The sequence below is a fragment of the Podarcis bocagei genome (genome assembly GCF_964188305.1).
Source record: "Podarcis bocagei genome assembly, chromosome: 4".
In the NCBI taxonomy this organism is placed as follows: domain Eukaryota; kingdom Metazoa; phylum Chordata; class Lepidosauria; order Squamata; family Lacertidae; genus Podarcis; species Podarcis bocagei.
In genome coordinates, this window is record NC_138128.1 from 26,176,541 (window position 1) to 26,204,503 (window position 27,963).

General features: G+C 43.1%; 1 protein-coding gene across 5 annotated transcripts; it reads left to right on the top strand.

The window, feature by feature from the left end:
* Positions 1-5: 5 nt before the first annotated feature.
* On the top strand, positions 6-27,943 carry LOC308584917 (glutathione hydrolase-like YwrD proenzyme). Of its 5 annotated transcripts, none has more exons than XM_081190234.1 (13): positions 6-299; positions 2,081-2,186; positions 3,174-3,271; positions 3,676-3,829; positions 8,158-8,311; positions 8,804-9,010; positions 15,658-15,840; positions 20,504-20,591; positions 21,532-21,703; positions 24,368-24,530; positions 25,689-25,859; positions 26,824-26,908; positions 27,493-27,943. In XM_081190234.1, the coding sequence occupies exons 1-13, from the start codon at positions 77-79 to the stop codon at positions 27,729-27,731; spliced, it is 2,043 nt and encodes a 680-aa protein (XP_081046360.1). In that variant the 5' UTR covers positions 6-76; the 3' UTR covers positions 27,732-27,943. The 5 variants fall into 5 exon arrangements, with proteins under 5 accessions (XP_081046360.1, XP_081046361.1, XP_081046362.1 ...); XM_081190235.1 differs by having other exon boundaries at positions 7-299; positions 15,688-15,840; XM_081190237.1 differs by lacking the exon at positions 2,081-2,186 and having other exon boundaries at positions 197-299.
* Positions 27,944-27,963: the final 20 nt, after the last annotated feature.

Here is a 27,963-nt window from a genome sequence, read left to right on the forward strand (position 1 = left end):
TCACAAGTGGAGCAGCCTACCTTGGGCCTTTCTTCATCTAAATCCGGCCCTGCCCCCACCCCACAAATAGCCCTAAATGTTGCAAAGCAGCGTTTATTCCTGCGCCCAAATCATATCTAGCGAAGGGACCAAAGGGATTCAGAACGTCACTCCTCTCCTCGTAGGGTACCATAGGTGCGAAGGGACCTTGGCTTCTGAGTCACGTGCTCCGCGGTCACGTGAGGCGAACCCAAAGCGCTGCTTCTTCGGCTCCCTAAGAACAACGTTGCTGCTGCTGCTCCTCTCCAAGCGCGCGCCAGGTAGGAGGGGCGTCTGGGAGGGCGAGGAGAGCGCGCGCGCGCATGAAAGGCACCCCTAGCGGCTGGCTCCGTTTTTGTTTTTGTTTTCACCCCCTTCTGTTTTCTGTCTCCTGCTGGAGAAGTTAAAGGAGACGGGCGCGTGGCTGGGGCTGCCTGGGCGTCGAGGCACAGAAGGAGGGGCAACCTTTGCCCTCGGGGCGCGAGAAGCGGCTAAGCCGCGGCAGCAGCTGGCAGGGCTCGGCTGAGCCACGCCTTGGAAACCCGAGCGCTGCTCGCCTCCGCTTCCTCGCCGCCCCGTTCCTGAGGCTTCTCCTCAGCTCCAGAAAGAAAACCCCAAAGCAGCACCTCCCTTCCCTGACGGGAAAACATACCCAACTGAGTATATAGCCTGTGGGGGGATGCTGCCTTCGCGCCCCCCCCCATCTGTGCCCGCAAGGCGATGGGCAGCTGCTATTTAAGCCGGAGAAGTTTCAAAAACGAAAACGCTTTGCAGAATTGCAGAGTTGGAAAGGATCACGAAGATCATCAACTTCCTGCAATGTATAGGATGTTTTTAATATATATATATTTTGCCCAACGTGGGGCTTCAACCCATGACCCTGAGATTAAGAGTACAGTGGTACGTCGGGTTACATACGCTTCAGGTTACAGACTCCGCTAACCCACAAATAGTACCTCGGGTTAAGAACTTTGCTTCAGGATGAGAACAGAAATAGTGCTCCGGCGGCGTGGCAGCAGTGGGAGACCCCATTAGTTAAAGTGGTGCTTCAGGTTAAGAATAGTTTCAGGTTAAAAACAGACCTCCAGAACGAATTAAGTACTTAACCTGAAGTACCACTGTATTCATGTTGTACCGTCCAACTGAGCTGCTGAACTGTCTAGTAGGGAGGCGGTACTGTTTCAGGGCAAGAGAAGCTTTGGTGCCACAGATGCTGCCAGGCTACAACTCCCATGAGTCAAGGGTTAGGGATGATTAGAGTTTCTATTGAGCAACATCTGGAGGACCAAAGGTTCCCCACACCTGTGAGCGTAATCACTAGTGACTAATTTCTAAGAGTGGTGTGTAGACTCTGGACCATCTGGTACACAGGCTGAGACCCTACCTGCCTGCAGACTGTCTTGCCAGAGTGGTGCATGCTCTGGTTACCTCCTGCTTGGACTACTGCAATTCACTTTGTGTGGGGCTACCTTTGAAGGTGACTCGGAAACTGCAATTAATCCAGAATGCGACAGCTAGACTGGTGACTGGGAGTGGCTGCCGAGACCACATAACCAACGTTGGCTCCCAGTACATTGGCTCCCAGTACATTTCCCAGTACATTTCCGAGCACAATTCAAAGTGTTGGTGCTGACCTTGAAAGCCCTAAACTGCCTCGGTCCAGTATACCTAAAGGAGCGTCTCCACCCCCATTGTTCTACCCGGACACTGAGGTCCAGCTCCAAGGGCCTTCTGGCAGTTCCCTCGCTGCAAGAAGCAAAGCTACAGGGAACCAGGCAGAGGGCCTTCTCAGTAGTGGGGCCTGCCCTGTGGAACACCCTCCCATCAGATGTCAAGGAAATAAACAACTAACCTACTTTTAAAAGACATCTGAAGGCAGCCCTGTTTAGGGAAGTTTTTAATGTTTGAAGTTTTATTCTGTTTTTCGTGTTCTGTTGGGAGCCACCCAGAGTGGCTGGGGAAACCCAGCCAGATGAGTGGGGTATAAATAATAAATTTTTTTTTAATAATAATAATAATAATAATAATAATAATAATAATAATTCTCCTCTCTCCTCTTTAGGTAATAATGTGCATTACGTCACTTCAAAATGTGTTCAATCCTCCGTGCTGTGTTTGGGACCCCTTCCTTATTCTGCTGAGTGGGACTGTGGACATCTGCCCCCAAGGTCCTGTCCTTATGGCACCACTGATACCTTCCTTGTCCTGAAATGAATGATTTTTGGAGTGGTGGGGTTGCAATTGCTTCTCAACAAGTACCTGCACCTTTCTGCTGGATCCCTGTGGTTCCCTGAAAGAAAGGCACTTTGGATACACACATTATTACAGAACAAGTGGGGCCTGCTCTAACAAACTGTTGCAATGGGAGTTGTTGTTGTTATTATCATTTGCATAGAATCAGAATTGTAGAAGTGTAGAGTTGGAAGGGACGATGAGGGTCATCTAAGCCAACCCCTTGGAATATAGAAATCTTCTACCCAACATGGGGCTCAAAACGCTGACCCTGAGATTAAGAGTCTCATCCTGTACCCACTGAGCTTTCCCTCTGCATGGACAGATTGTGCTGCACTATATCAAGCAACAGAACCACAATCCGAGCCTTTGGGTCAGCACATATAAGCAACTGTGTTTGCACTGTGTTACTGCTAAAGCCCAATTTAGGTAGACGGAACACAGCATTCCCGTATTCGGAGTTCTCAGGTTTGAATAAGAAGCCATCAGGATGGCTTTGAATCTTACACAGCCTAACTTCGGTTGGTGAAAATCGTGTGTGTGAAATTGTGGATCAAGTTTGTTCCTCAACTTGAATTTTGAACCTGGGGGAAAAATTACACACATTTAATTAACAGTTGTTTTATTGTTGAAGACAAGGGAATTTGGGAGTAAGAATGATATTTTTTGGGGAGTTCCATTTCACTTGCCAAATGAAAACGAGAGATTTACATAAAATATGGTAACATGATGTAACTTCAGTATATATAAGTGTAAGCTATATTGGACACAACAATTTGAGTTTTGCAGAACTCTGTGAAGTTTTATATGGGTCCATTTACATCCATTTTATTTTGGGGTTCGCATTAATTTTTGTACATTAGTTCAGATTTTCCTTTTAATACGCATTTCTTTTTGTGTGTGTTGTATATTCTTCCGAAAAGGATGCCACATCTTAATTTCTGTTCTCGGAGGTCCCCGGTGGTTTGCAGTAGCGCTTGCGTTGCGTCAAGCCAGACTCTCGCAACAAATATAGGCCTCGGTAATTAGTTCCGCTGTTATTTTAATGGGTGAAATGTTGGTTTTTCCTTTGTGGGTCGTATATGACATTCAGTGGGTTGGCTCCAGACTTAAGTCAGTGCCTCTTTAGACCCCTGTGACTAATCTGGGGTGCAGCGCTATACTGAAGATCTCCTGGCTGAGGTTTCCACAATTTAGGAAGTGTAACTCACTCGTGCTTCCTCTCTTCTGGCTTACAAAACCATTCTCAAATCATTTCAATTACAGTTGAAAATCAGCATTGCCATGTCTTTCTTTAATTCTTAGGATCCTGTGGTTCTAACGCTTCCTAAAGTGGCATTCCCTGATTCGGTTTGCATGTCACTATTAGTTTAGAGTTGTTGTTGTTGTTGGTTGTTCTTTTTAATGAGCGTATCTCTGTTGCAGATATCTTAAAGAATGGTGGCAATGCGGCAGATGCTGCTGTAGCAGTAGCAGCTGCTTTAAACGTGACTGAACCATGCAGTACTGGCATAGGTGGAGACTGCTTCTGCCTCTATTATGACGCAAGCACAAAACAGGTACATGGTCTCAATGGAAGGTAAGTACCAGAGAGAGAAAGAGAGAGCGAGAGAGAGCACGCACATGAGCAGTTGTTGTATTCTGCTATGTACTAGGGCAGAGAGTTGTTGTATTCTGTTACGTATTAGAAAATATAGTTGTATTCAGTTACATGCTGGGGTAAGCTGTGTATCTAGGATTTCTCTCTTTGTAATTTCTGCTCCCCCACCCACCCTCCGAAACCACCTTTTTGCTGCTGGTTTGAGAGTAGGGGCCGAGAAATGAGAGGACTAAGGCTGGATCTAGACGCATCAAAAAAACATTTCAGGAAAACGTGTTGTAACCTCATAATTGCCAAAAGATGGAACTCCACAGCGCCATCTGGTGTCAACAGTGTTATGACATACAGTATTTAAAATGCTTAAAAAACACCCCTAACGTAGCTGAGTCCTAAGACAGTGGTGGCGAACCTATGGCATGTGTGCCAGAGAGGACACTCAGAGCCCTCTCTCTGGGCATGCAGGGCCGTCGCTTCTGTGCCGGGGGTAGGGGAGGAGGAGGAGAGGAGGGCTTATGCGCACTGTCCAAAGCCTGTGGCACCAGGGCCATAGCTTCTGTGCCAGAGCGGGGGGAGGAGGAGAATAGGCTCGCACCATTCAAAGTCTGCGGCACCAGGGCCTGGCAAGTGAGTGAGGGGCTAAGCAGACATTGACTCTTGATGCGCCCGGGCCTCCCGCCAGTCTGTTTTTCCTACTCGGGAGTAAGCCGCCTTGAGTTCAGCAGGGCTTAATTCCCTGGGTCAGTAAGCATATAAAGACGGCAGCCTAAAGAAGGGGCTGCTGGGTTTACATGTTTGCTGGGCTTTCCCACAGAAGCCAACAGAGAAATTCATTCTGTGGAGACTGCAATCAAACGGCATCCGAAGAAAAGGCAAAATATAATAATAATAATAATAATAATAATAATTTATACCCTGCCCATCTGGCTGGGTTTATTTATTTATTTGTATGTGCACATGCAGACAACCATTATTTTCTCATATTAAAAATTGGGAGAGTGTGGCTCTTAGTATAGCCCTCCAGTGTACACTAGTGCCCAAAATTATGGAACCTTCTAGAAAAAAATGTATTTCCGAGGTTTGATGGCTCATAACACCACTTTGTTTTGGAGTAATACTAGTCCTTTTTTTCTGTGGGGATGCAGTGGGACGCATACTCCTAAACATTTTGTGAAGTTAACGGGAGAAGAAATTTACTGTATTTATTTTTCCCAGTTTGAACTGTATTTATTTCCCCCCCCGGTGGTGATTTTCTTGAGTCAAAATGAGAGTATCCCTAAACATTTTTTTTTTTAGAAAAAAGCACTGAGTTATACCATAAAATTATATATCAATGGAAAGATAATTTAATGAACAATGTAATGCAATAACTTTTTTGAAGGATTATTTATTACAACATTAGTCGTAAAGAAGAAGCGTGAAACACACAGGAAAAAATGAGATATACAGGTAAAATTGCTCTGTTGGCACTTTGTGATGAAGAAGTAAGTTTTGGGTTGCAGTTTGGGCACTCGGTCTCTAAAAGGTACACCATCACTGTCCTAAGAAAACTCCTCTGTGAATGGCAGCCAGGTTGTTGAGTGAAGAGATGCCACTTCCTTTTCTGACATCATACATTTTATTGTAGGTGATACTACTACAGGAAACAGAATGCTAGACTAGGCCTGCAGTCCTGTGTACTCTTTCCTGGGGTTACGTCCCACTGAAGTAGGATAGTTGGCCAGCCAAGATTATGTGACTTGCTTCATGACACACAATGAATTCAAAGCACAGGTCTGAATTCAGGTTTTCCGGACTGAAGCTCAACCTTCTATCTTCTGGATCACACTGGCAACGATGGGAAGCTTGGGAAGGGGAGTGGCTGGAAACTGCGGCAAATGGAGAGCCATTAAAGCACAGCAAACCAGCTTGTTGCTACTAGCTCGACTGCTGTAAAATAAGCAGATACAGATTACTTGGACAGAATTTCTCAATGGAATTCCACGTATATAACGGGGCTCAGTTTAGTGGTTTTGTTCAGGCTTGCCACACTTATCACGAGCCTGTTTGCAATGTATACAAATGGTGTTTGTCCAGTTTTAGTGTGTGCCTTCAGGCTTGTGTGCATAATGTCACTTTGTTTTTAAGCTGAACTTGATAATGATTTTGTGCAAACATCCTGGTGGACAGAGTGTCTGCAGTTCTGGTTTCATATGGGGAAGACTTTCATTTTAACCAGGAGGTCAGAATCCAGCTTTGCACCTCATTTCCTTTTCGTTTTGTTCTGATTTTCCTACATTCATATGCTATTCTACTTTTCGCCGCTGCAGAGGAATAGCTGCCCTTTAGGTCTAAGTTGAATATTAATAGGAAGATGCTATAAAAGGATAGCATCGGGTCCAGGTGCTCTTTAGTTCCTGTTGCTGTAGTCCAAGGGCAGAGAGCAGGACATGCTGAAATTCCTCTGATTATTTTTTTCCTCCCAGGAACCTTTCACAAAAAACAGGAAACTCCTTAGAGCAACATTGCACTAAGTGGCGCATGCATGTGGGGAACAAGGTCAACTTGTGCAACAAGACTTTTCCACCCTCTTCTCCCCCACATGACCCCTAAACCTGTTCTGGTGGTTCCCTCAAACTTGCAGAACAGATTTAGGTGGTGCAGGGAGAAGTCTTGTTGCGTGAGTGGACCTCATTTTGCAAATGCAATAACTTAGTTGACTCCCACCCTTGGTTTGTGTGCTGTGACAGTTTCTGTATTAAGCCATGTTTCAAATATGAGTGTGTCTCACTGCTGCCGCACAGGCCCTATGCAAATTCTCCCTCCTCCCACAGCACTCACGCACCTCAAACAAGCCATAGTTTGGCTTGTCATGTTGTCCGAACCCAGACCATGGCTTGTTTGTTTCAACTGAACCTTCAACTGAAGGTTCGTTTCTTGGTTTATTTCTGGCTTATTGCTCATGATTTGTTTGAAACAAACCACGATCTGGCTTTGGGTAGTGCAACAAGCCATATTGTGGCTTTTTGAATGTATACAGGAGCCATAAGGTGGGGCAGTGAAGGGCAGAGAAGCCTTGTGGGGATCTGTGCATCAGGGGCAGACACATTTTCTATTCAAAGCTCATACATACTCTTCCTCTCTGCTAGCTGGAGTGTGTGTGTGTATGTGTATTGCCAAGTCTTCTCATTCAAACACATGGGAGAGATTTCCCACTTATCAGCAAACCGCCTTCTATCAGCCATCGAAACTGGGCTATGTGCCTAACACAGGAATAGTCAGCCAATAGCCACAGTTGCCAGATCAAAGGACTACGATGACAGAAGATACTACCATTGGCAGAGTGTTCCCTTTTGAGTAGCTTTTAAAGCAGGTCAGCTCAAGGGCTGCATTCTATCTTGACCAACCTTCTGGGAGCCTCATGCAAGTGGTGGGCATACACATTGCACTTTAACTCACATGCATACATAAGTAAATACCGTTTCTCCCCCAGCAATTAGGTTTTGGGGGAAAGTCGTTTTGTTTCATTCCCAAGTCTTATTTCATGGGGAAGGGGTGGTCTTCCTGGAGACTGTAGCTGCGGAAGGGAGACTTAACCACCCATAACCCACAACAATGAGGCATGGGGAGGCAGCCGCCCATCGGAGCCAATAGATTTGTTTTCAGGCCAACAGGGCATTTGTGGACTTGGTGGGGCATTGTTGGCAGCGTGAGTAATATGGAGAGGATTACCTTTCCCCCTTCCAGCTGTGACACACAATCTGAAAATGCCTCCATGCGCTTAAAAATATCTATTGGCTCCAGCCAAAGACTTCTTTTTTCAAGTCTAGAGGGGACACTGGGAGGTCCCAGGGGCAATGTCTGGCCCACAGGCTGGCAGTTCCTGACCCGTATATTACTGGTACAGAAGCTCTTCGAAGGTTTGGACCTAACAATTCTAGTTCATAGGGTTAAGAGCATCGTATGGGTTAAGAACATCTGTTTCTGTGTTGCTGAATTAATGTAATATGTTGAGAATAGTGGTTTGAAACAGACCATTTTAAGAAGAGCAATTGGTTGGTGTATCTAAGAAGAGTTTCTGGAAATAAAGATGGCAGAATTTCAGCCTTTGATGAATCATTTCTGTGAAAATGCCATGGAAAATGTTCAACATTATTTCAGGTTGTTGCCAGGAGGCTTCTAAGCACTGTTACAGTGCCGTGCCGAGAAACTGTAGCACCATCATCAAACTTTTTTTTTTAAATAAGGTCAAATGGATGCTCTTTTCCCCCTTTTATCTATTTAGTATGCTTGTAATTCGGTTTCCATGTGGATCTCTGTTTGCTTTGCAGCGGTCGGTCTCCGCAGGCCCTGACCCTTGAGCTGCTAAAAGAGCATGGCTTCAGCGAGGCAAATCGTCCCCCTCCACTACATGCACACAATGTCACTGTACCTGGTGCGGCAGCTGGCTGGTGCGATGCCGTTGCTCTGCATGGAAGCAAAAAGGTGAACCCCAAATGAACATGCAGATTCAGGAATATAGCATAACCAAAACTGTTTATTTTTGGCAGATTTTTTGTTCTTTTAAAGCAACTATATTTTGCACTTTAAAAAAACAACAAATAAATCTGAATTTGCTAATTTAGTTTATTATGCACAGTTTCTTCCCCTCCTTCCAGATATACGGAAATGCAAGGAGAAATACAGGCCACGGAATCTCCTTCCACTAGAAATGTTACCCCACCTGACTTCTGAGATTTCGCCAGATTGTCAGCTTATTTTCAAGCGTATATTCACAGTCATAGAGACCTGGGAGTGTTTTGGTCGCTTAATATTTTCTCCCACTTTACCATTTATTGATAGTCTATTGAACGTCTTGGTTCATAGGGTTAATTTTTGTAAAGAGGAGGGCCTTGGGAATGTTTTTAATCAGACACACGTACATTTCAAATGTTGCATCTAGATGGAAAAGTAATTGCGCGATCTTTCCCGGTCCAGCTTTCCATGCGGCAAATTATGCAGCCAGCTATAGACCTGGCTGAGAAGGGCTTTCCAGTCTCAGAGATTGCTTCCTACTGCTGGAAGAAAAATGCTCATGCTCTTCAGACGCCTGGCAACCCACACGGGAAGGACCTGCTGATAGATGGCCAAGCACCTGATCACGGACAAGTCTTCTGCAATCCCCTTTTGGCAGACACTTTTAAGGTGAGCTGAACTGTCTTGAGCCCAGTGTCCTCAGCTCAGAACTATGGCTGCATTCAAACAGCAGTTTATTTAGTTTCCTCGACATTTCCCCAGCCGTTCATTTCTGCATTATATTTGAGCTTTCGCACGGTGTAAAAGCTGCTTATAGAAATACAGCGGAATGTAGCACAAATTCAGCGTTCGTTTTCATGTTATTTGCTTCCAGAAAAAGATCTGTTCACAAATAACATGGAAACGAGTTCCAAGCCAGACCTATGTTCCACTATATTTCCAGAAGTCGTTTTTAACGTCGTGCAGAAACTCAAATATAATTCAGAAATTAACAGGTAGGGAAATGTCAGGGAAATGGAATAAATGGCTGTGTACATGTAGCCTGAGTGCCATAATCGCAGAAATCCTGGTAGCAACCAATGCAATGGCAGCAGCCCATTTTTACAGCTTTTGCAATCTCAGGAATTGTTTTCAGGTGACTCTGCATCCATGGATGAGATGGGATGCGTATTGCTGTACTTCCTGCAAATGTGTTCTAAGGAGATACAGTTGTACCTCGGGTTACATAAGCTTCAGCTTACATACGCTTCAGGTTACAGACTCCGCTAACCCAGAAATACTACCTCGGGTTAAGAACTTTGCTTCAGGATGAGAACAGAAATTGTGCTCCAGCGGTGCGGCAGCAGTGGGAGGCCCCATTAGCTAAAGTGGTGCTTCAGGTTAAGAATAGTTTCAGGTTAAGAACGGACCTCCGGAACGAATTAAGTACTTAACCTGAGGTACCACTGTATCAGGTGCCATGCAGTGTGGAAACTTCTGATGTCAGTGCTGGCTGGCTGATATTACGATACTATACTGGCAACCCTTTGCAAGTGTGGAACTGCTGGTGGATGAACTCTTGGTGCCTGAAGTATTTCTTGGTCAATCTCTTGACAGATTTCAGGGCTCACGAAGAAGCTTTTCTTCAAAGCTCTTCTAGAACAGTGATTTCCAAACTGCCTCCTCCCCACCCCAGATCTTTTGAAAATGTGCTTTGCTAGATGCCGTATGAATTCTAATTGTATCATTACTCCTTCTTCTGTTTCACATATACTTTTTTTTTACTGTATGGCAATTTAAATTCCATATAATTCAGTGTGGTGTAGAGGGAATAAAGCTGTTTGGTGTCGTGGTACTTAAGCCAAAAGGTGCGCTGCCTCAAATCTCAGTATTTTCAGTGCACGATTGGTTCAAAAAAGGAGGAGAGAATCAAGGGTCAAACTAGGTGTTATACCAAATGCATCTACTGATTGATTGTAAAAACAAAAAACACCTAAAAGTGGTTTATAATTAGAAAACACCATATATATATATGATTGGCGCAAAGGGGCCAGTTTTATTGGGACTGCAACACACAAGGTGAGATTCAACCCTTTCTTCTCCAACCATGATTCTAAGGGGAAAACCACCCCACCCACGCTGCTATTAGCCTTAGAAAGAAAGCTGTAGCTGACACTGGTGGGGCCTCCCCACTAGAATGGGTAAGAGCAGTAAGGGGGTGAGGGAAGGACTAAATCTCCCCTCCGTGCATTCTGTGGTCTCAGTTAAATTGATGTTTAATTCTCCCTTCCTCATACCTTGCATCCCCAATAAGAACCAGTCTCTTCTGGCACCTATTACTATTTTTCTTTTTAAATCCTAATGTGATAGCTCAGTTGGTAGCGCATGAGGCTCTTCATCTCAGGGTTGTGGGTTCGAGGACAAAAGGATTCCTTCATTGCAGGGGGTTGGACTAGATGACCCTCGTTGGTCCCTTCTAACTGTACGTATCTATGATTCTATACAATCTTTCTAATGATGCATTTCATGTTGTGTCTTCTTTGACCCTTCGTTTCTGCCCTGGTGCAGGTAATTGACTCATATCCTTTTCCTGCTCTGATCTTGAAGGGATGTTGGGAGCATGCCATCTAGGAAGTGGTATTTTGCTGACATGTTGAACAGAGAAAGGATCAGATCAGGGCAGCAGTCATTGTGGAATTAGACCCCATACTCCTTCCCCTGCCCCCCCGGCTCCATCTGTGCTTTTAGAGAGGAAGTGAGATGTTTTGTCCATGGGAATGATGAAGGCTGGTATTTATCCGAAGAGAAATGTTTCATGCTGTGTAAGGAAGTTAGTGGGGAATGACAGTAATGTACATCAAATTTAATTTTATTTCTGCAGCAATTGAATTTGCTTCCAGGTTAACTTGGTTTCCACTAAGCATAAGGGATTTGGAGGCTGTATCTGAATATTCTTCAGCAACACATCTCCCTTTTTCATTTTTTCTGATAGTTATAAATGTCAGTATGTTGCAGGCTAACAAATACTGCCTCTTAACCTTACTGAGGAGCTAATGTAAGGCTGAGAAGCTGTTCAGAGTCCAATCTCACAGAAATCAGTAAACAGAACACTATAGGCTGAGAAGATGGATTCAAACTAATTCCTTGTCATGCTTAATTCATTGTTCATCTTGGATTAATGTAACACATTTAACCTATTCTTCATAACCAATTTGGGTTGTTTCCTCCACCCACATGTATTCATTTCCCTACACTCAAGAGTTGTGGATAACATTTATCCGCATTTAAAACATGCAAATATAATTTAATATACGATTAACATATGCACAGACCATGGGTTGCAGGTATATTTGGTCCTCTTCTCAAAACTGTTCACTCCTTCAAAAGACAGTCCCCTCTGTCTTTCTGTATCTCTTGATGCCATTGGCTGAGCTACTGTGATGTCGCCTTGGGCTTTCACTGGTGATAGCAAATGGCCCCAGTAGCTGTTATTGACTTAGCTGCTGTGATGGCATGGAGAAGTGGGAGGGATCTGGGGCAGGTAGCTGAACACAAAGGGGAAATGAAAAGATCTTAGCATTTAAATTCTACGTTCAGCAGATTTAAACCGCATATGGGCCTTGAATTATTTGTTCTTGGTACAAATATTCCAGTTCATTGCAGAGCCTTACAGTGAGCAGAGTCACCCAGCAGATAGATGAAATCTTATGCTCAATAAAAACTCAAATCCCACAGATGTATGACCCTAAAACAGTGAATGTGTGAAGAGAATTGACATAGATCCAAAGAGCATGTCCAGTGAGATTTTTTTTTTTTGGGGGGGGGGATATTTTCTCTTCGAATAGAATTCCATGTTACAGTCTCCTTTGGAAACTAAATGTGAACTAGAAGTTCAACATTGCTGTTGCCATGGCAAATGAATTGTGAGCTTCTTGTTTGCCTTGGTCACATTTGCTTAGATCGATGTGTGCGGTGCTTGATACTGCTTGAATTCAGAATTGCTATTCACTCACAAAAGGATGAAAGCTGTGAACAGTGAGCAACCTGGTATACAACCCTGTTTTCATCTGAAAAAGTCAGCTGTCACCTAAGGGAGTCCAGGCCTCCATCCTTGTTGTTGAATATCTTCGAGGCCGATTTTGGATCTCTTACAGAGAACTGTATAGAAATGATGAAATTAGCCTCTGTTGGATACACTTCACATGAGATAATTTCCTCCCAAATGAAGCTGGGAGTACACAAACTGTGCATTGTGATGTGTGTTGAACATATTGTCTATGCATGCTGAAATAGATAATTATACAAAGCAGTCTGCAGAGAACTCTTTGTTTCCAGCCAATAACTTCAGGTATTTCTGTTTCCCTAGGGGGTGTTGTGTGCGTAAACAACAATGTCTTAGGCATCTACTTTCTGTCGCAGGAGGTGATGTTTCAAAAGTGCAGCAGGGAATACAGTGCATTTCTTTGCTACATAAGCAATGTTGTTGTTGTGAATTTTGGAAACCATGGCTCTTGAGTACAACGAAAGACAAACCTTTAATAAGTGCACAAATGACACGTAAACAACAAAGGATATATGACTTTCAAGAGTTAGTGTGTTAGATGAGAGAGATCCTTCTCCTACATGATTTATCTCACTTGAGGAATGAGCCTTTCTTGACCTGCCAATTTAATCTGTTAATATTTAACAAATTGGTGCCAGGTGGTAACCTGGTACGTAGAGGATGGTACACTATTTGCTTAAACACGGGGAATGACACATGCCCTTTTGTCTTGTTGGTGCCTGGTACCAACAACTTAATATCCCCTTTGAGTGACTGGCGTTGAAGTTGCTCTTCTTTGAAATCGCGTCAGGAGTGACAGGCAGTTTCCTTTTGTGTACATAAGTGCCTAATTGTGCTCTCTTTACTTCTGAAGCTACTCATTTACTGTGCATGCTATAATTTTAAAGCGACAGCTCACCCTTGCTTTCTACATACACCCTTCAAACAAATATAAAAATGCTGTAATATTTAATAAAGTTACTACATTTTACCGCCACATGAAAAGACGGTTCTGGAATAGTTGGTCTTACCAGCTATGGCTTGGACCACCACTGCAGCAAACGTTCAGAGCACAATGGGCAGCATTCATTTAATGCAGCCCATCACCTCAAAGACTTCGCCCTTCTCCTCTGCCATGTTCCCTGTGCCCCTCCAAATTGTGGGGGTGGGGGTGGGGTGGGGTGGCCAGGATCAGCTTGTGGGAGGGAGAACAGGGTGGGGAGGATGATTGTTCTGTCTGGCAGTCTGTAACACTTGTGCAGATGGAACTTCCATAATAACGTGGCGTTGAATTCCACCCTGAGATACTACTTTTGTAGTTACGGCTTCTCCCAAAGATTTCTGGAAGCTGTTAAGGGTGCTGAGAGTTGTTTGGAGACCCCTATTCCCCTCACAGAGCTTCTATTCTCGGTTTCCAGGGTTTCCTGGGAAGAGGGGTTGATTGGTAAACAACTCTGAGAATTGTAGCTCCATGGTGTGCAAATTGCTTAACCCTGAGGGCCCTCTAGTCCAATCCCCTACAATGCAGGAATATACTTGCAGTCTGTGAGTGTAATGTGCAGCTGATGTGTGTTACAAGTGACCAAGGCTTTGCTGAGACAGTCATGGCACCCTTTTTGAACATCTCATTTTGGTAGCCATAGTTATTTAAGCGCCTAACTGAAACAGCCGTACATGTGCGTGCACACACACACACACAATGCACAAGGATCGAGAAAAATGATTTCTCCCTCCTTTCCACTATCAGGATTACTAATTCCCGCTTCCATCTACATAGATTCTTGGTTAGTCATTGCCCTCTTTTAATGAAACCAATTGATTTTTCAGAAAACACTCTTGAAATAATTATGATACCAATACTACCACCGTTAACTTCTTGCTGTCTTTTGCCAAAAGACTACAAAGGAGTGCATAAGCAATATTTTGAGGCTTATTTATTCCTCTGCTTATTTCTACATTGCTTTTAAAAAAAACCTGGCTACTAGCCATGATGACTGTGCTCTACCTCTACAATCTCACCCCTTGCCTTTTCCTGTAAGACCTATTACAGTCGTTAAGAGTCATCAACAGGCTCATCTCAGCTATCTGCCAATCTCCCATTCCCACCACCCTTCTGAGTAATACCCCTCCCCACCTTCTCACTATATAGAAGGATCTGGCAACTTCTGTTTCAGTGTATCTGAAGAAGTGTGCATGCACACGAAAGCTCATACCAAGAACTAACTTAGTTGGTCTTTAAGGTGCTACTGGAAGGAATTTTTTTATTTTGACTATGGCAGACCAACACGGCTACCTATCTGTATCTACAACTGGATGCATCGATGCTTCTGAAAGACAGTGGCTGGAAGTCCTGGGAGGGGACAGGGCTCTTGTCCTCATGTTCTGTTGTCCTGGTTTCCCTCGGGCATCTGGTTGACCACTGTGAGAACAGGATTCTGGACTAGATGGGCCCTTGGCCTGATCCAGCAGGCTACTCTTATGTTCTTAACTACCAAAGCTTTCCATTCGGTTACTTAAATAATGGCTCAAATTATTTGTGGATTCAAGCCTCAACTATTTTGTTTGTGTTTTTGTTTTTTTTATATAATTTTTTTAGTAGTTTTTCAACATATCATTTTCAACAGTAATTAAACATACTTTCATATCTTATACCATTTTTTTGACTTCCATCAATCACATCTGAAAATTTTCCAATCTATTCACTAAATATACATTTCTTACTTCCACAATTACATTTAACTCATAACTAATATCTCTATTCTTTCTCTACTTTGCAATGCTTCATACATTTCTCCTTACAAAACTTCTTGTAGTCCTACTAGCGTAATTTGTTGATTGCAGTTGCTCTCCAAATAGTTCGTATATTTCTTCCAATCTTCTGTAAATCTCTGGTCCCACAGGTTTCAAATCCTTCCTGTCATTTTATCTAATTCTGCACAGTTTATTAATTTTGTCTGCCATTTTTCTTTCGTCAGAATTTCTTCTAAGCCTCGACTATTTTGATTAACCTCCGCTACTGAACTGTGACCTAAGATGATGTTCAGGTCTGTAGTGCATTCCTTCAGCAAACCAGACACCTGAGAGCCAAATTACCCAGCTAACAACCAGCAAATGGCACAGTACAACTAATGTAAATTTTATCTTTGTTCATGTTTCCTGGTTTATATATACACTCATAGACGCCCCGTCCCCGCTCTGCCCTCCACCCAGGCAAGCAAGCGTCACTGTCAGAATCCAAGGTCACATTGCATAGTATTTCTGCCCCCACCAAAAACACACTTTTCTTTTTTTGCAGTTTCCAATCCAGATTATTTTCTTCTTCCAGGAGTTGGCAGAACTTGGCAAACAAGGCTTCTATGAAGGCCGTGTGGCCAAAGCTGTTGTGGATGTTATTCAGAGCAATGGTGGAGTGATGGATTTGGAGGACCTGAAAAGCCACGCCACTGAAGAAGTCAAACCTATTGTCACAAATTACAAGGTAAGGCGGTGATAGCAATGTTCCAAAATGAATGGCGTTTGTAGAATTAATCACGGGCAACTAGAGCACAGTCTCGTGAGTCACTAACAGAGATATTGGTGAAACTTGGGTACACGGTACCTAGATACAGAGAGCTCAGAGCCTCCGAGGTTTGTAATGCTCACCTCAGTGTGATAATTAGGAACTCTGAATTCTTCTCTGAGTTTCAATCTGAACCATAGAAGTATTCCTGTCTTGCTGTCCAACCTCACACTGGAAATGCCCACCTTAAAAAGAAACAACACACACACACACACCTTACAACTGCTACTTGAGCCTAAGTCTCCTTATTTAAAAAAAGAACCAGGCTCCAGCAGCCTTCATAACAAAGCATCCCATAACTAGCGAACAATGGCTGAGAAGCCTCTGTTCCATTCCCCAGTGCCTCTGAAAGTACCTTTTAACAAGCTTTGAGCCTTTGATATCTAATGCTTATATTAAAAATTGGACACATGTCCAGCCGCACAGCTGAATTCTTCCAGTAATGGAAGAATTGGGAGTATCCACTACAATGGTGTTCCAGCTTTTGCATTCTCTGTCCCTCCCACAGAATTTTCTGTGAACAGGAATGCCTTTTTACTTAATGTGTTTCTCTTTATACTTCAAAGCGGTACTTTCCAGTGGCACAGCCAAGGTTGGAAAGAAAATGGGGTTTCCTTGCCAGGTCATTCTTGGGATTTCCCCCCTCCCCTTTGTTTTGAAGCCTCTGTTTTTCATCCTGTAATTTTCATACGGTAATAAAATTGCCTGGCAGACTCTTACCTTCCTCCCAGACCCACCCATGCCATCAAAACTGAACTTGGCTGTGGTTGTTTCCTTTGAAAATAATGGGAAATACATTGAGGGGTGTCCAGTTTTTTGAGGGAATGTGTGCAGAGAGCGAGAGAGAAGAGGTCAATTGAAGTGTTCGTGAGAGGTGGACTTAAACACTAATTTGTGTTTCTAACATATTGGGCTCACGATTGAAATATCTGATGAGGTGGTTACTTTCTTTATGTGTACCCTCAACAAATTCAATTTAAGTGCCGTATAATCTGGTGGCATACCATGTGAATTTTGCCCCTCTTTTTTCTAGTCAGTAGGTAATATGAAGGCACCTAGGACTTGTTGACTGAATCACAGGTCTATTAAAATTCATGATATTTCCCAGAGAGCTAGGCCTCTGAAATTTGGTTCATACAGGCAACCTTTTTCTCGATTTGCTTATGTGGACTATGTCCTGTCCTTATTAAGCATTTGTTCTGATTTCTTTTCAGGGAGTTATATGATAAGAATGTTCATCTTGAATACATCTTGATTTGCTTGTGCAGTAGTTATACACCCCCCTGTTAATCATCTGTTCATCTCCTGCTTTTCAGCGCATTTTCCCATCACTTTCCTAACTGCAAAGAGTTCATTTTTAAAAAAGGGGATTTGCTGCTGTGCAAGGGCAACAGATCCACTTAAGTTGCACAAACCTAAATTTCCAGTACTTGTGTGAATCCTTGCCACAAAATACTGTCTGGGAGCGATCATGGTCCAAGGCACCCCAATTACAAAAAAGAAAGTTTTGGATTATTTTACATCTGTACATCCTAAAATGCAAAGGAAACAAGTTCACATTATACCGAAGCCCTTTCACTATTGCAAAACTCCTTTGAAAGGGAGCCATTTGCACTGGAGAGAGGGTGGGAAGGAGAAGACAAGCTGAATTGGAATAGAGAAAGGAAACCAATGCTTAACTTTTCCTCTGGCAATTATCGTCCCCCCCCCCCAAAAAAAAACCCCTTGCTAGCTGCTTGATTTGGGAGATTGCCAAATTTCAGTAGCTTCTACCAATAGAAACATGTGCTTCCCCAATACAAGCTTAATTAGTTAGTTCTGTAGATACTCTGCACTAGGAGGGAGGGAGAATTTCAGTTCTGTTCACATTTAAAGTCAAACCCACACTTTCCAAAAGAAGATGCAAATCTATCCTTTGAAATTTTCACTTATTCAGATTTTGCGATGCAGTTCTCCAACCAAGCAGTGTTTACAAAAAAATCATATATTAAAGGGAAATGCACATAAAATGTAAATATTGGGGGAAATAATATACAAAAAAGCATTCTACAGTATTTGGAAAATTGCTTCCAAAAATGTGAAATTAGTTGTATATTAGTTAAAACTACAGACAGATATACTAAATGTATATTAGTTAAAACTGCAGACAGAAATGTGTTTATTATGAGAAAAATGCACCAAAATGCCAATGAATTTTTTTAAAAAAAACAAACACCAAATTGCTGCAGAAATGTGGAAAACTGGTTGATGCTTGCTGTTGAAATTGAAATACAGTGGTACCTCGGGTTACATACGCTTCAGGTTACATATGCTTCAGGTTACAGACTCCGCTAACCCAGAAATAGTACCTCGGGTTAAGAACTTTGCTTCAGGCTGAGAACAGAAATCATGCTCTGGCAGCGCGGCAGCAGCAGGAGGTCCCATTAGCTAAAGTGGTGCTTCAGGTTAAGAACAGTTTCAGGTTAATAACGGACCTCTGGGACTAATTAAGTACTTAACCCGAGGTACCACTGTAAATAGAGCACTGCCACATGACCCAGGGCTCAGAAAATTGGTATAGTCCAAGGCAACCCACTTAAGTGAAATGTTGAGTTCAATGGGTCTTTACTTCCCGATAGGTTTGTAGCAGATGATTGCAGTCTAAAACTCCCATAGTATTCAGAAGCTGGTGTTTAACCCTCATCAAGCCTCCACCTGGTTGTTAAGAAGTCCATCTCTTAACACACAGTACAGGTGAGCGGCGGTATGGAAAGAGAGCATGAATCAAACAAGAGATGTTTGCATATAGACATACATCACTGAGTGGCAAAAGCTCTGGAACCCCTTTCTGACTGGGTAGCGGGGAAAGGAGAGAGATTTCAATCCAGCATTTATATAGCCTGGTCAAAGCTCATCACACTGCAAGTAAAACGTCATCAGGTATGGATACCTGTGTGACACTCATGAGTGTCAAATAATCTCAGGGCAGTTCTGAGAGTGTCTGTGCCTGAGGAACTTGTGATGCCAGAGTTCCCACACAAGAAAAGGAGAAGCTCAGATACCATATTATTAGTGAAGGTGTGTCATGTTTTGCACTCGTGCCATTCCAGTACTGCCAATAATAGTACCTTTCTAAGCCCATACTTACTAATAAACCTATTAGTCATGTTGGATGTGTACACACACACAAAGAGAACAATGAGTAATGTGTTTAAACAAAGAAGCAAAAGTTAAATATACATGCGTTATTTATGTATCTTCACTCAGACCCATAGTCCTCTGAAAATCTTGTGTCATTGTTTTCACTCTAGTTAAGTATTTCTGAAACGTTTTTTGAAAGATATATTAGGAATTTAGGAAGCTGCCATATGCTGAGTCAGGCCATTGATCTGCCTTTGTCAACCGTGACTGGCAGCAGTAGATTTCAGTTCTGGGGCAGGATTTGAACCTGGGTCTCTTCTTTATGCAAAACAGATGCCTGATCACTGAACTATGACTTTTCCCTTATTGTTTCCCACCAGCAAATATACTATGCATATGAAATGGTCTGGAATTGTTTTTTTAGCTTTAAGAATTGGATGTAGATGAGGGCAGTTGTTATAAGAAAGCATTTGTGTGGTGAAGATATGGGAGCAAATCAAACTTATTTAAAATAGCATATAGTCAAACCTCGGTTGCCGAACATAATCTGTTCTGGAAGGCCATTCAGCTTCCAAAATGTTCGACAACCGAGACACGGCTTCTCATTGGTTGCAAGAGCTTCTTGCACTCAAGCGGAAGCCGTGTCAGATGTTCGGGTTCCGAAAAATGGTTGAAAACCGGAGCATTTACTTCCGGGTTTTCAGCATTCGGGAGCCGAAACATACAATAACGAAGGCATTCGGGAATCGAGGTTTGAACGACTGCATACTTAAGTGAAGTTGCTTGCCAAATTACAGAAGTCACCTCTGCTATATGCTACTTCATTTACATGCATTGAAATCATACCCCAAGGGACGCAGGTGGCGCTGTGGGTTAAACCACAGAGCCTAGGACTTGCCGATCAGAAGGTAGGCAGTTTGAATCCCTGCAACGGGGTGAGCTCCTGTTGCTCGGTCCCTGCTCCTGCCAACCTAGCAGTTCGAAAGCACATCAAAGTGCAAGTAGATAAATTGGTACTACTCCAGCGGGAAGGTAAACGGCGTTTCCGTGCGCTGCTCTGGTTCACCAGAAGCGGCTTAGTCATGCAGGCCACATGACCCGGAAGCTGTACGCCGGCTCCCTCTGCCAATAAAGCGAGATGAGCGCCGTAACCCCAGAGTCGGCCACAACTGGACCTAATGGTCAGGGGTCCCTTTAACTTTTAAATCATAACCCCCAAAAAAGAATTCTGAGAACAGTCACTGACCCCTCACAGAGCTACAACTCCCAGCACCCTTAACAAACTTTAAATGTACGGTGCTTTAAATGTTTTGTGTGTACACAGTCTTGGTCTTGATTCAGCAACGCAGGAAAGACTTTTATACTGAAAATCATCAGTGTCTTGCGTGGAAAGTTTTCCTTTTCTTTATTGTTCCTTTTCTGGGGTACAGTATGTGGGAAGTGACCACTATTTCTTCTCCAGGGTCTGAATGTATGGGAGATCCCTCCGAATGGGCAAGGAATAACAGCGCTATTAGCCCTGAACATTTTAGAAAATTTCAACTTGAAAGGTATGACCAGCATCTTAAAAAGTCCTATTACTTATTTGGGGGGGGGGGAAGAATAGGGAAGAAACTTTCCAATTGTTTCAGCTTTAGGTGAAGAAAAGCCTCCATTCGAAACTAAAGCTACTGTTAGTCACTGCACTAATTGTTAATTGTTGTTGTTTTTTAAATTGCAGGTGACTTTACCTTTTTTATGTACCAAAATAAATAACAGGGTAGGAAGTGTGAATGTTTTGTGTTCACTCTGCATCACCATTTTGTCTCAAGACACTTTTAGCCAAGCAATCCAAACTCTGCAAACTTGTCACACAATAGCCCTCAAACAATTGTTCCAGTGCATGCCCTCTAGCTTGAAGCGCTGGCTGCTGGCAGTGCCTTGGAGGTGGCATTGCTCAGGAGCACATGAGATGAAACATGTTCAGGGTGCAGAAAGGAGACTGGCTAGGGGAGGAAAAGGAGTGGGGGGGGGGGCAGGGGGAGGGAGGGCAAGGCAGCGGTTGTGTACACACTCACATTTACTTTGCACATGACATTTGCCACAATCCACATCTATCCTGCAGTTTCTTGAGGAATACTGCGTTTTGGTGTGTTCTATTAGATTTCAAAACCCACATGAACAGACAGTGGACGACTTGGAGGCACATCCAGCCAAATATGCACAACAATGTGCAAAAGTGATTAGAAACACAGGTGAAAAAATTGCCTCACTGCGCTTTAAACCAATAATGTGTACATAGCCAAATGTGGATGATGAAGGAGGAAGAGAACAGAGGGAGGGGGAAAAAAGTTATATTTCTCCCTTTGGCGCACTCCACATACTGCAATTTCTCTTAGGCCCCTATATCTAGAACATAATCTGTGAATGAATTCAGTGCAATTATTACTTGTGTAGTCAATTGTAGTTTTCATGGGTGAGTGATTCTTTTGACCTGATTTACTTTTCTAGAAATGGGCCATAATACTGCTCACTATTTGCACATCCTCATCGAAGCTGTCAAAGTTAGCTTTGCCGATACTTTATGGTTCTGTGCAGACCCAGAAAAGGTAGCTGTACCCACAACAAAGCTCCTTTCCAAACCTTATGCCAGAGACCGTTTGAAGCTGATAGATTTACAGAGGTAAGGGGTCATCTCTTGACTGCTTGTATTTATTTCTTATTGCACTGATCTTCCACCTCCCCTCCAAGGCATTCAAGATGACTTAAATGGCTCTACCCTCACAGCTACTCAGTGAGGTAACTTCAGCTGAGGGTTGGTGACTGGCCCAGTGTTATCCAGTGAGCTTCATGACTGAGCGGGGATTTGAACACTGGTCTCCACGGTCAGAAACCGAAGCTCTAATCTGTATACTTCTATAGTGTTCTGATCCTGAAATATGGAACAGTTGTTTTCTTTGGCCTTGGCTTTCTTTCAAAGTAGCTGCTGTCTTCTTGATGTTTACACATCAGATTATAGCCCTCTTTTATTTGCAGTGGCCAGGATCCAAAGAGTTAGTTCAGGCATTTGGGCATGCCCAATGGGATTTTTGACATTTTTCTTTGAACAGCAGGCTGCAACACAATATCAAAAGCTTGCTTTTGAAAACCCGTTCAGTTTGAAAGTGGCTTTTGTGGAATGGGGAACTCGAGCCCAAACTTTTGTAAGCATCCAGAAATAGTTGCACAGTTCTTTGGACCCCAGCCTATGAAGTCATGGCCATGGATTACCTAGTTCGGGTGAGGCATTCAGGCGAAAGATAAATTATTATAGGAGAGCCTGACAAAAACTGCAGAATGCTTGTGCGCATTTGTTTATTTGTATGGAAGCAAGTGGAAGTGTGTATGTACGTGTGAGGGGAGAATTGCTTCTGATCAGGGTTCAAGCCTGCTATTTATTACCTCCCAACTTGTGCATTCCACTCTAAATACCACCATTTTCCCTTTCCAACCAACACTCAACGTTCTGTGGTTATTTCACAGAGTTATTGCACATGCACTATCTTCATTGGGCTGTTTGGGGTTTTATGCCTCTTCTAGGTCATTTCTTTTCGTTTTCTTTACTTCTTCCATGAAGCATACTAAAACCTACTTCTTGCTTCTCAGTGACCCTGGCTACATAAATATTGGCACTCACCACTTGAGTATGCTGTTGTAAGCAGGAATGCCTATTGAGAAATCCATGCAAAAAATGTTGCTAGGATGGTATTCCAAGACAGGGCTCAAACCCACGACCCTGAGATTAATGTTAGATAAACAAACTTCTCACAGTTGTAAACTGGTGAGCCTTCATGCCCACAACACCAAGGTGGAATCTACACACATATAAAAAAGTTCAGAAAATGCTTTTATTTATATATATATATATAAAATAGTGATATGCAGGTTTTGGTGTCTTCGGGTGTCTTCCCGTGTAAGAGTTGGGGTGTCTAGGCGACGTTTCGACGAGGTCTCACTCGTCATCTTCAGGCTGGTGCTTTCGGCTTCTTGTTACTAGTTCTAGTAACAAGAAGCCGAAAGCACCAGCCTGAAGATGACGAGTGAGACCTCGTCGAAACGTCGCCTAGACACCCCAACTCTTACACGGGAAGACACCCGAAGACACCAAAACCTGCATTCCTGTACCCGTGAAAATCTACGAAAGCAAAATAGTGATATATATATATATATATATATATATATATATATATATATATAGTGATTTAAAAAATACATTGAATTTTCCATAAGGCTCACCATTGCCGTCTAGTGTCACATTGTATATTGCACTTAAAACACACTTAAAACGTTTTATTTGCAGCTGTATAGCTAAGTCCCGCCATGTCTTCAGTCATATACTTAGAAAACAACAGGCCTTGAAAACCCAAGGAACTAAGTACCTAGAGTAGGGCATACCTGATTATATGTATGTGGCATTTTTAAAGTACCCATGTGTGTTAGCCTCCTATTGTGTACTTTAGATAAAAATGTTTGTTTAAATTTGTTGGCAGCGTTGTGTTTGGGTTTCACCTCATAAAATAATGCGGTAACCCCTTATTAGATCGGGTATTACCTGACCATAAAAAGACTTACAGGCACTGTTCCTTTCCTGTGTCGCTTTTGCCTTATCTTTCTGTGACATGCCAATTGCTGTTTCCAGGGGGAGGGAGCAGGGAACTTTGCTAAGAACTTGCTGCAAGCCTGCTTGTGCGTGAAGCTACAATCTCTATCCTACTAACGTAAAACTTGCACGGTCGCAGGCATTACTGCATCTGGGCTCATTAAGAAAGTAAGGAGAAGCATCCTCTGTTCTCACAAAGGCCAACAAGATGCTCGAAAGTGAAGCCCACAAACACGACATGAGCACAACGGGATGCAATGTACACTTGATAAATAAGCACACCTTGTTTAACCCGGCTTACAGGCAAACTCCCCACTTGTGCAGGGGTTAATGTTCTGGCCCCCGTACGCATAAGTAAAATTATGTGAAATGGGGAGCACCCTCTAAACACGTCCCCTGCTGCTGTGTCTTCAATCCAAACCAAAATGGAAGCTCTGTGGCCAGCTGGAGGCAGCACAAGGAAGTGGCGGCGGCGGCTGCGGCTGCGGCTGCGCTACCCCACGTGTCAGCTGTTAGGTGGGGAGGCTGAGCAACTGAAACAAAGCCCCGCTGCGCCTCCCGTCTTTTTGGGGCTTCCTCCACCCTCACTGACATCCTCTTTGGGCTCTGGGGAGGGTCTTCTCAGAAAAAACCCCCTATGAAATCAGATATTTGGGTTTATGACTTTTTTTCTGTGTGAAGTTATTGAGTTGTTATTGTTTCCTTCAGGGCAACTGCCAAATATAATCAAGGAAATCCTTTCCCGGTTGGAAGTGACACTGTTTACTTCACAGTGGTGGATACCCAAGGCAATGCCTGCTCTTTCATTAACAGCAACTATATGGGATTTGGCACAGGGCTGGTACCAGATGGCTGTGGATTTACATTACAAGTGAGAAAATACTTTCAAGCGTGTGTGCATGCATGTACACACGTGTGGAGAGCAGGAATAGAAAGATCTGTCACTTTTGCTTCTCCCCCTCTTAAATTCAGTTCTCCACATTTTGCAGCAAACTGCAAATATTTTTTTTTAACGATCCTCATGAAAGTTCATGAGCATTTTAACGTGAATTTCTCATAATAAACATATTTTTATATGCTGTTTTGTCTAATGTACACATGTTTACAAGCAATTCCCCCTAATACCATGCACTTTGTATGTAATTTTTACTAATACACATTTGCCCCTGATGCAGTGGTACCTCGGGTTATGAACTTAATTTGTTCCGGAAGTCTGTTCTTAACCTGAAGCGTTCTTAACCTGAGGCGCGCATTGCCTACACCGGCCTCCCGTGGCCCCGGAAGCAGATTGCGTTCGTATCCCGGGGCAAAGTTCGCAACCCGGGACACTTACTTACGGGTTTGTGGAGTTCATAACCCAAAACGTTTGTAAGGTACCACTGTATATGCATTTTAAATAGAGCTGCATTAAATGGAGAGCTGCATTGAAAAATAGAGATGAGTACAAATATCAAACAATAGCTATGTTTCGGTTTGCACATTGTTTCAGAAAGTACAAAGTAGATAGATTCATCTTGAGATACATATTGAAATGAATTTCTCCTCCATCCATAGTGGAGAGAGAGAGAAGATTGCTTTAATATTAATTGGCACACAGTGCTATCCAGTATGCTATTTCATATCCTTTAAAATGTTATTTACATTAAATTAAATCAAATCAGATCAGATCTTGTTACAATAAGTTGAATATGGGAAGGGTTGTCCCTACATTAATGGAGGGAGTCATTTATTTATTTGCTGTGCAGTAGTTTGGGGAGGTATATTTACCTAGGAGGTTACACTAGGGAGGTGGTTCAGAGTTTGGCAATTTTTCACCTTAATTTTAAAACTGTATATTTGGTACATTTTGCAGTAGCGTCTTCATAATTTGTAACTGGCTGCTATTTTAGCAGTGTATGTGGGTTTGTTTTGCTATTGCCATTATTAACAGCCTTAGGTAACTACATAAATTGTTAGGGAATTGTCCTGTTAATGCCCACAGGGCAGTTTTGCCAACCTCTGCCTTTTACTGTACTGACTTGTTTTTTAGAACAGAGGAGCCAATTTTTCACTACAGCCTGGTCACCCAAACTGCTTGGCACCTAGGAAGAGGCCATATCACACAATTATACCCGCTCTGGCTACTGATGCTGATTCAGGGGAGCTTCTGTGCTCCTTTGGAGTAATGGGTGGATTCATGCAGCCACAAGGGCATGTTCAGGTGAGCCTCTGCATCTTTCAACTACTTCTCTGTAAGCGTGTCATTTGCAAACCCTACAGAAGATCCTTTGCAGTCTAAGACGCGTGTTTGCAAACATTTAGAATTCATGTGTTTGAGGCTGTTTCAGGGTTTGGGATTTGCTTGGTTGTTGTTGTCGGCTTGCCTGACTGCATGCCTTCCTTTCCACTTGGCACACCTGTCTCACCTCTGAGACCCGTACGTGGGTATGCAGTAATACCTGAATACAGCATATCTGGCATAAAATCCAGTGAACTTCACAATCGACATCCTAGATGAAGTCAGCTGCTCCAGAGAAGCGGACACGGAGCAATGGATCCAAACTACAAGAAAGAAGATTCCACCTAAACATTAGGAAGAACTTCCTGACAGTAAGAGCTGTTCGACAGTGGAATTTGCTGCCAAGGAGTGTGGTGGAGTCTCCTTTTTTGGAGGTCTTTAAGCAGAGGCTTGACAACCATATGTCAGGAGTGCTCTGATGGTGTTTCCTGCTTGGCAGGGGGTTGGACTCGATGGCCCTTGTGGTCTCTTCCAACTCTATGATTCTATGATTCTATCTGGGTGTACTCATGTTTGATTTCATGCAATTGTGCCCTACTGAAATGTTATGCCAATGAATGGGCATCTGTCATGTTGAAGAAGGCAAGTGTTCTGTTGCTGTCTTCCCCCATGATTGGGTATGTATCATCTGATCCAGCTTGCAGTGCTGCTTCAGTACGGTGAAACCGTCTTTGTTTTTCATAATGAAGCTAAAATATTACTCATCTTCAGTTGCTTTGTCAGTCATGTTGTGATTTCCACCATTTATGTGAAGACATTAAAAAAACCCCTATTTTGCCCAGGCTGTTGCTGCTCTGTGAATTGATGACTTCCTAAGGATGTATCAAATTTATGTAAGAAACTTGTCTTTCCTTGTTCATCTTACCCCATTCTGTACCCCTTGTAGGTACTGCTCAACATGTTGGAATTTGGAATGAATCCACAACAGGCTTTGGATGTGCCTCGTTTCTGTGTCGAATATGACAAAAAGGGTAAGACATGCTTTTAAACGCACATAATGAGCATACAGACACCGTACAACCTCATCTTATTTTAATAGCTGTGGGAAATCTAAAATATGTAGTTCATCAGATGCAGGAACACAGGGAAGTGCCTTATTCTGCATCAAGTTTGGTACACACATTGACAGAGATGCAACAAATAACAAATGCCACACTAAGGTCTTTCTTTCTTTCTTTCTTTCTTTCTTTCTTTCTTTCTTTCTCACACATAGATACATTTATTTATTTTTTTGCATCCTGTGGAAATGGGTTGGAATATTCTCTTTGCCTTTCAAGGGGTCATGATTTAGAGCAGTCTTCCTCAGACTCGGCCCTCCAGATGTTTTGAGACTACAATTCCCATCATCCCTGACCACTGGTCCTGCTAGCTAGGGATGATGGGAGTTGTAGGCCAAAAACATCTGGAGGGCCGAGGTTGAGGAAGCCTGATTTAGAGCTATGAATTAATGCTTTCGTTCAATCCAAGTCTTTTGGGTTGAATGGCATTTGTGAAATTGATTAGTATTCCTGCAGTATTGCTTGCCCAATTGCTTGAATGCATTTCTTTTATACAGTGGACGCATGGCTCGTGTCCTTGGAAGATGGCATCCCTCAGCACATCACGGAAGCACTGATAGCCAAGGGTCATAGGGTCATGGCACCCGTAACTGGGCACAACAGGAGCATGTTTGGACGGGGCCAAATTATCACCAAAGGAGACTGGTGGAGGAACTGGAGAATCCTGCCTTCTTCTAGCAATGTATTCTGGGCAGGGTCTGATCCCCGAGGTGATGGCTGTGCATTAGGATATTAGCACGGAAGAAAGAATTGGCTGTGTTTTAAGTGGGTTAAAAAAAATCAACGTCCAAATCGAAACTCAAATCTGAAAGGGTATAAACAATGACAATATGGGTAAGGGGGAAACGGATCAAAATCTGCTTGAGCCATAGCTTGGTAATAGAGCAAATTCTTTGCATGTAGAGAGCCAGTGTGGTGTGGTGGTTAGGAGTGGTAGACTTGTAATCTGGTGAATTTGTAGTCTGGTG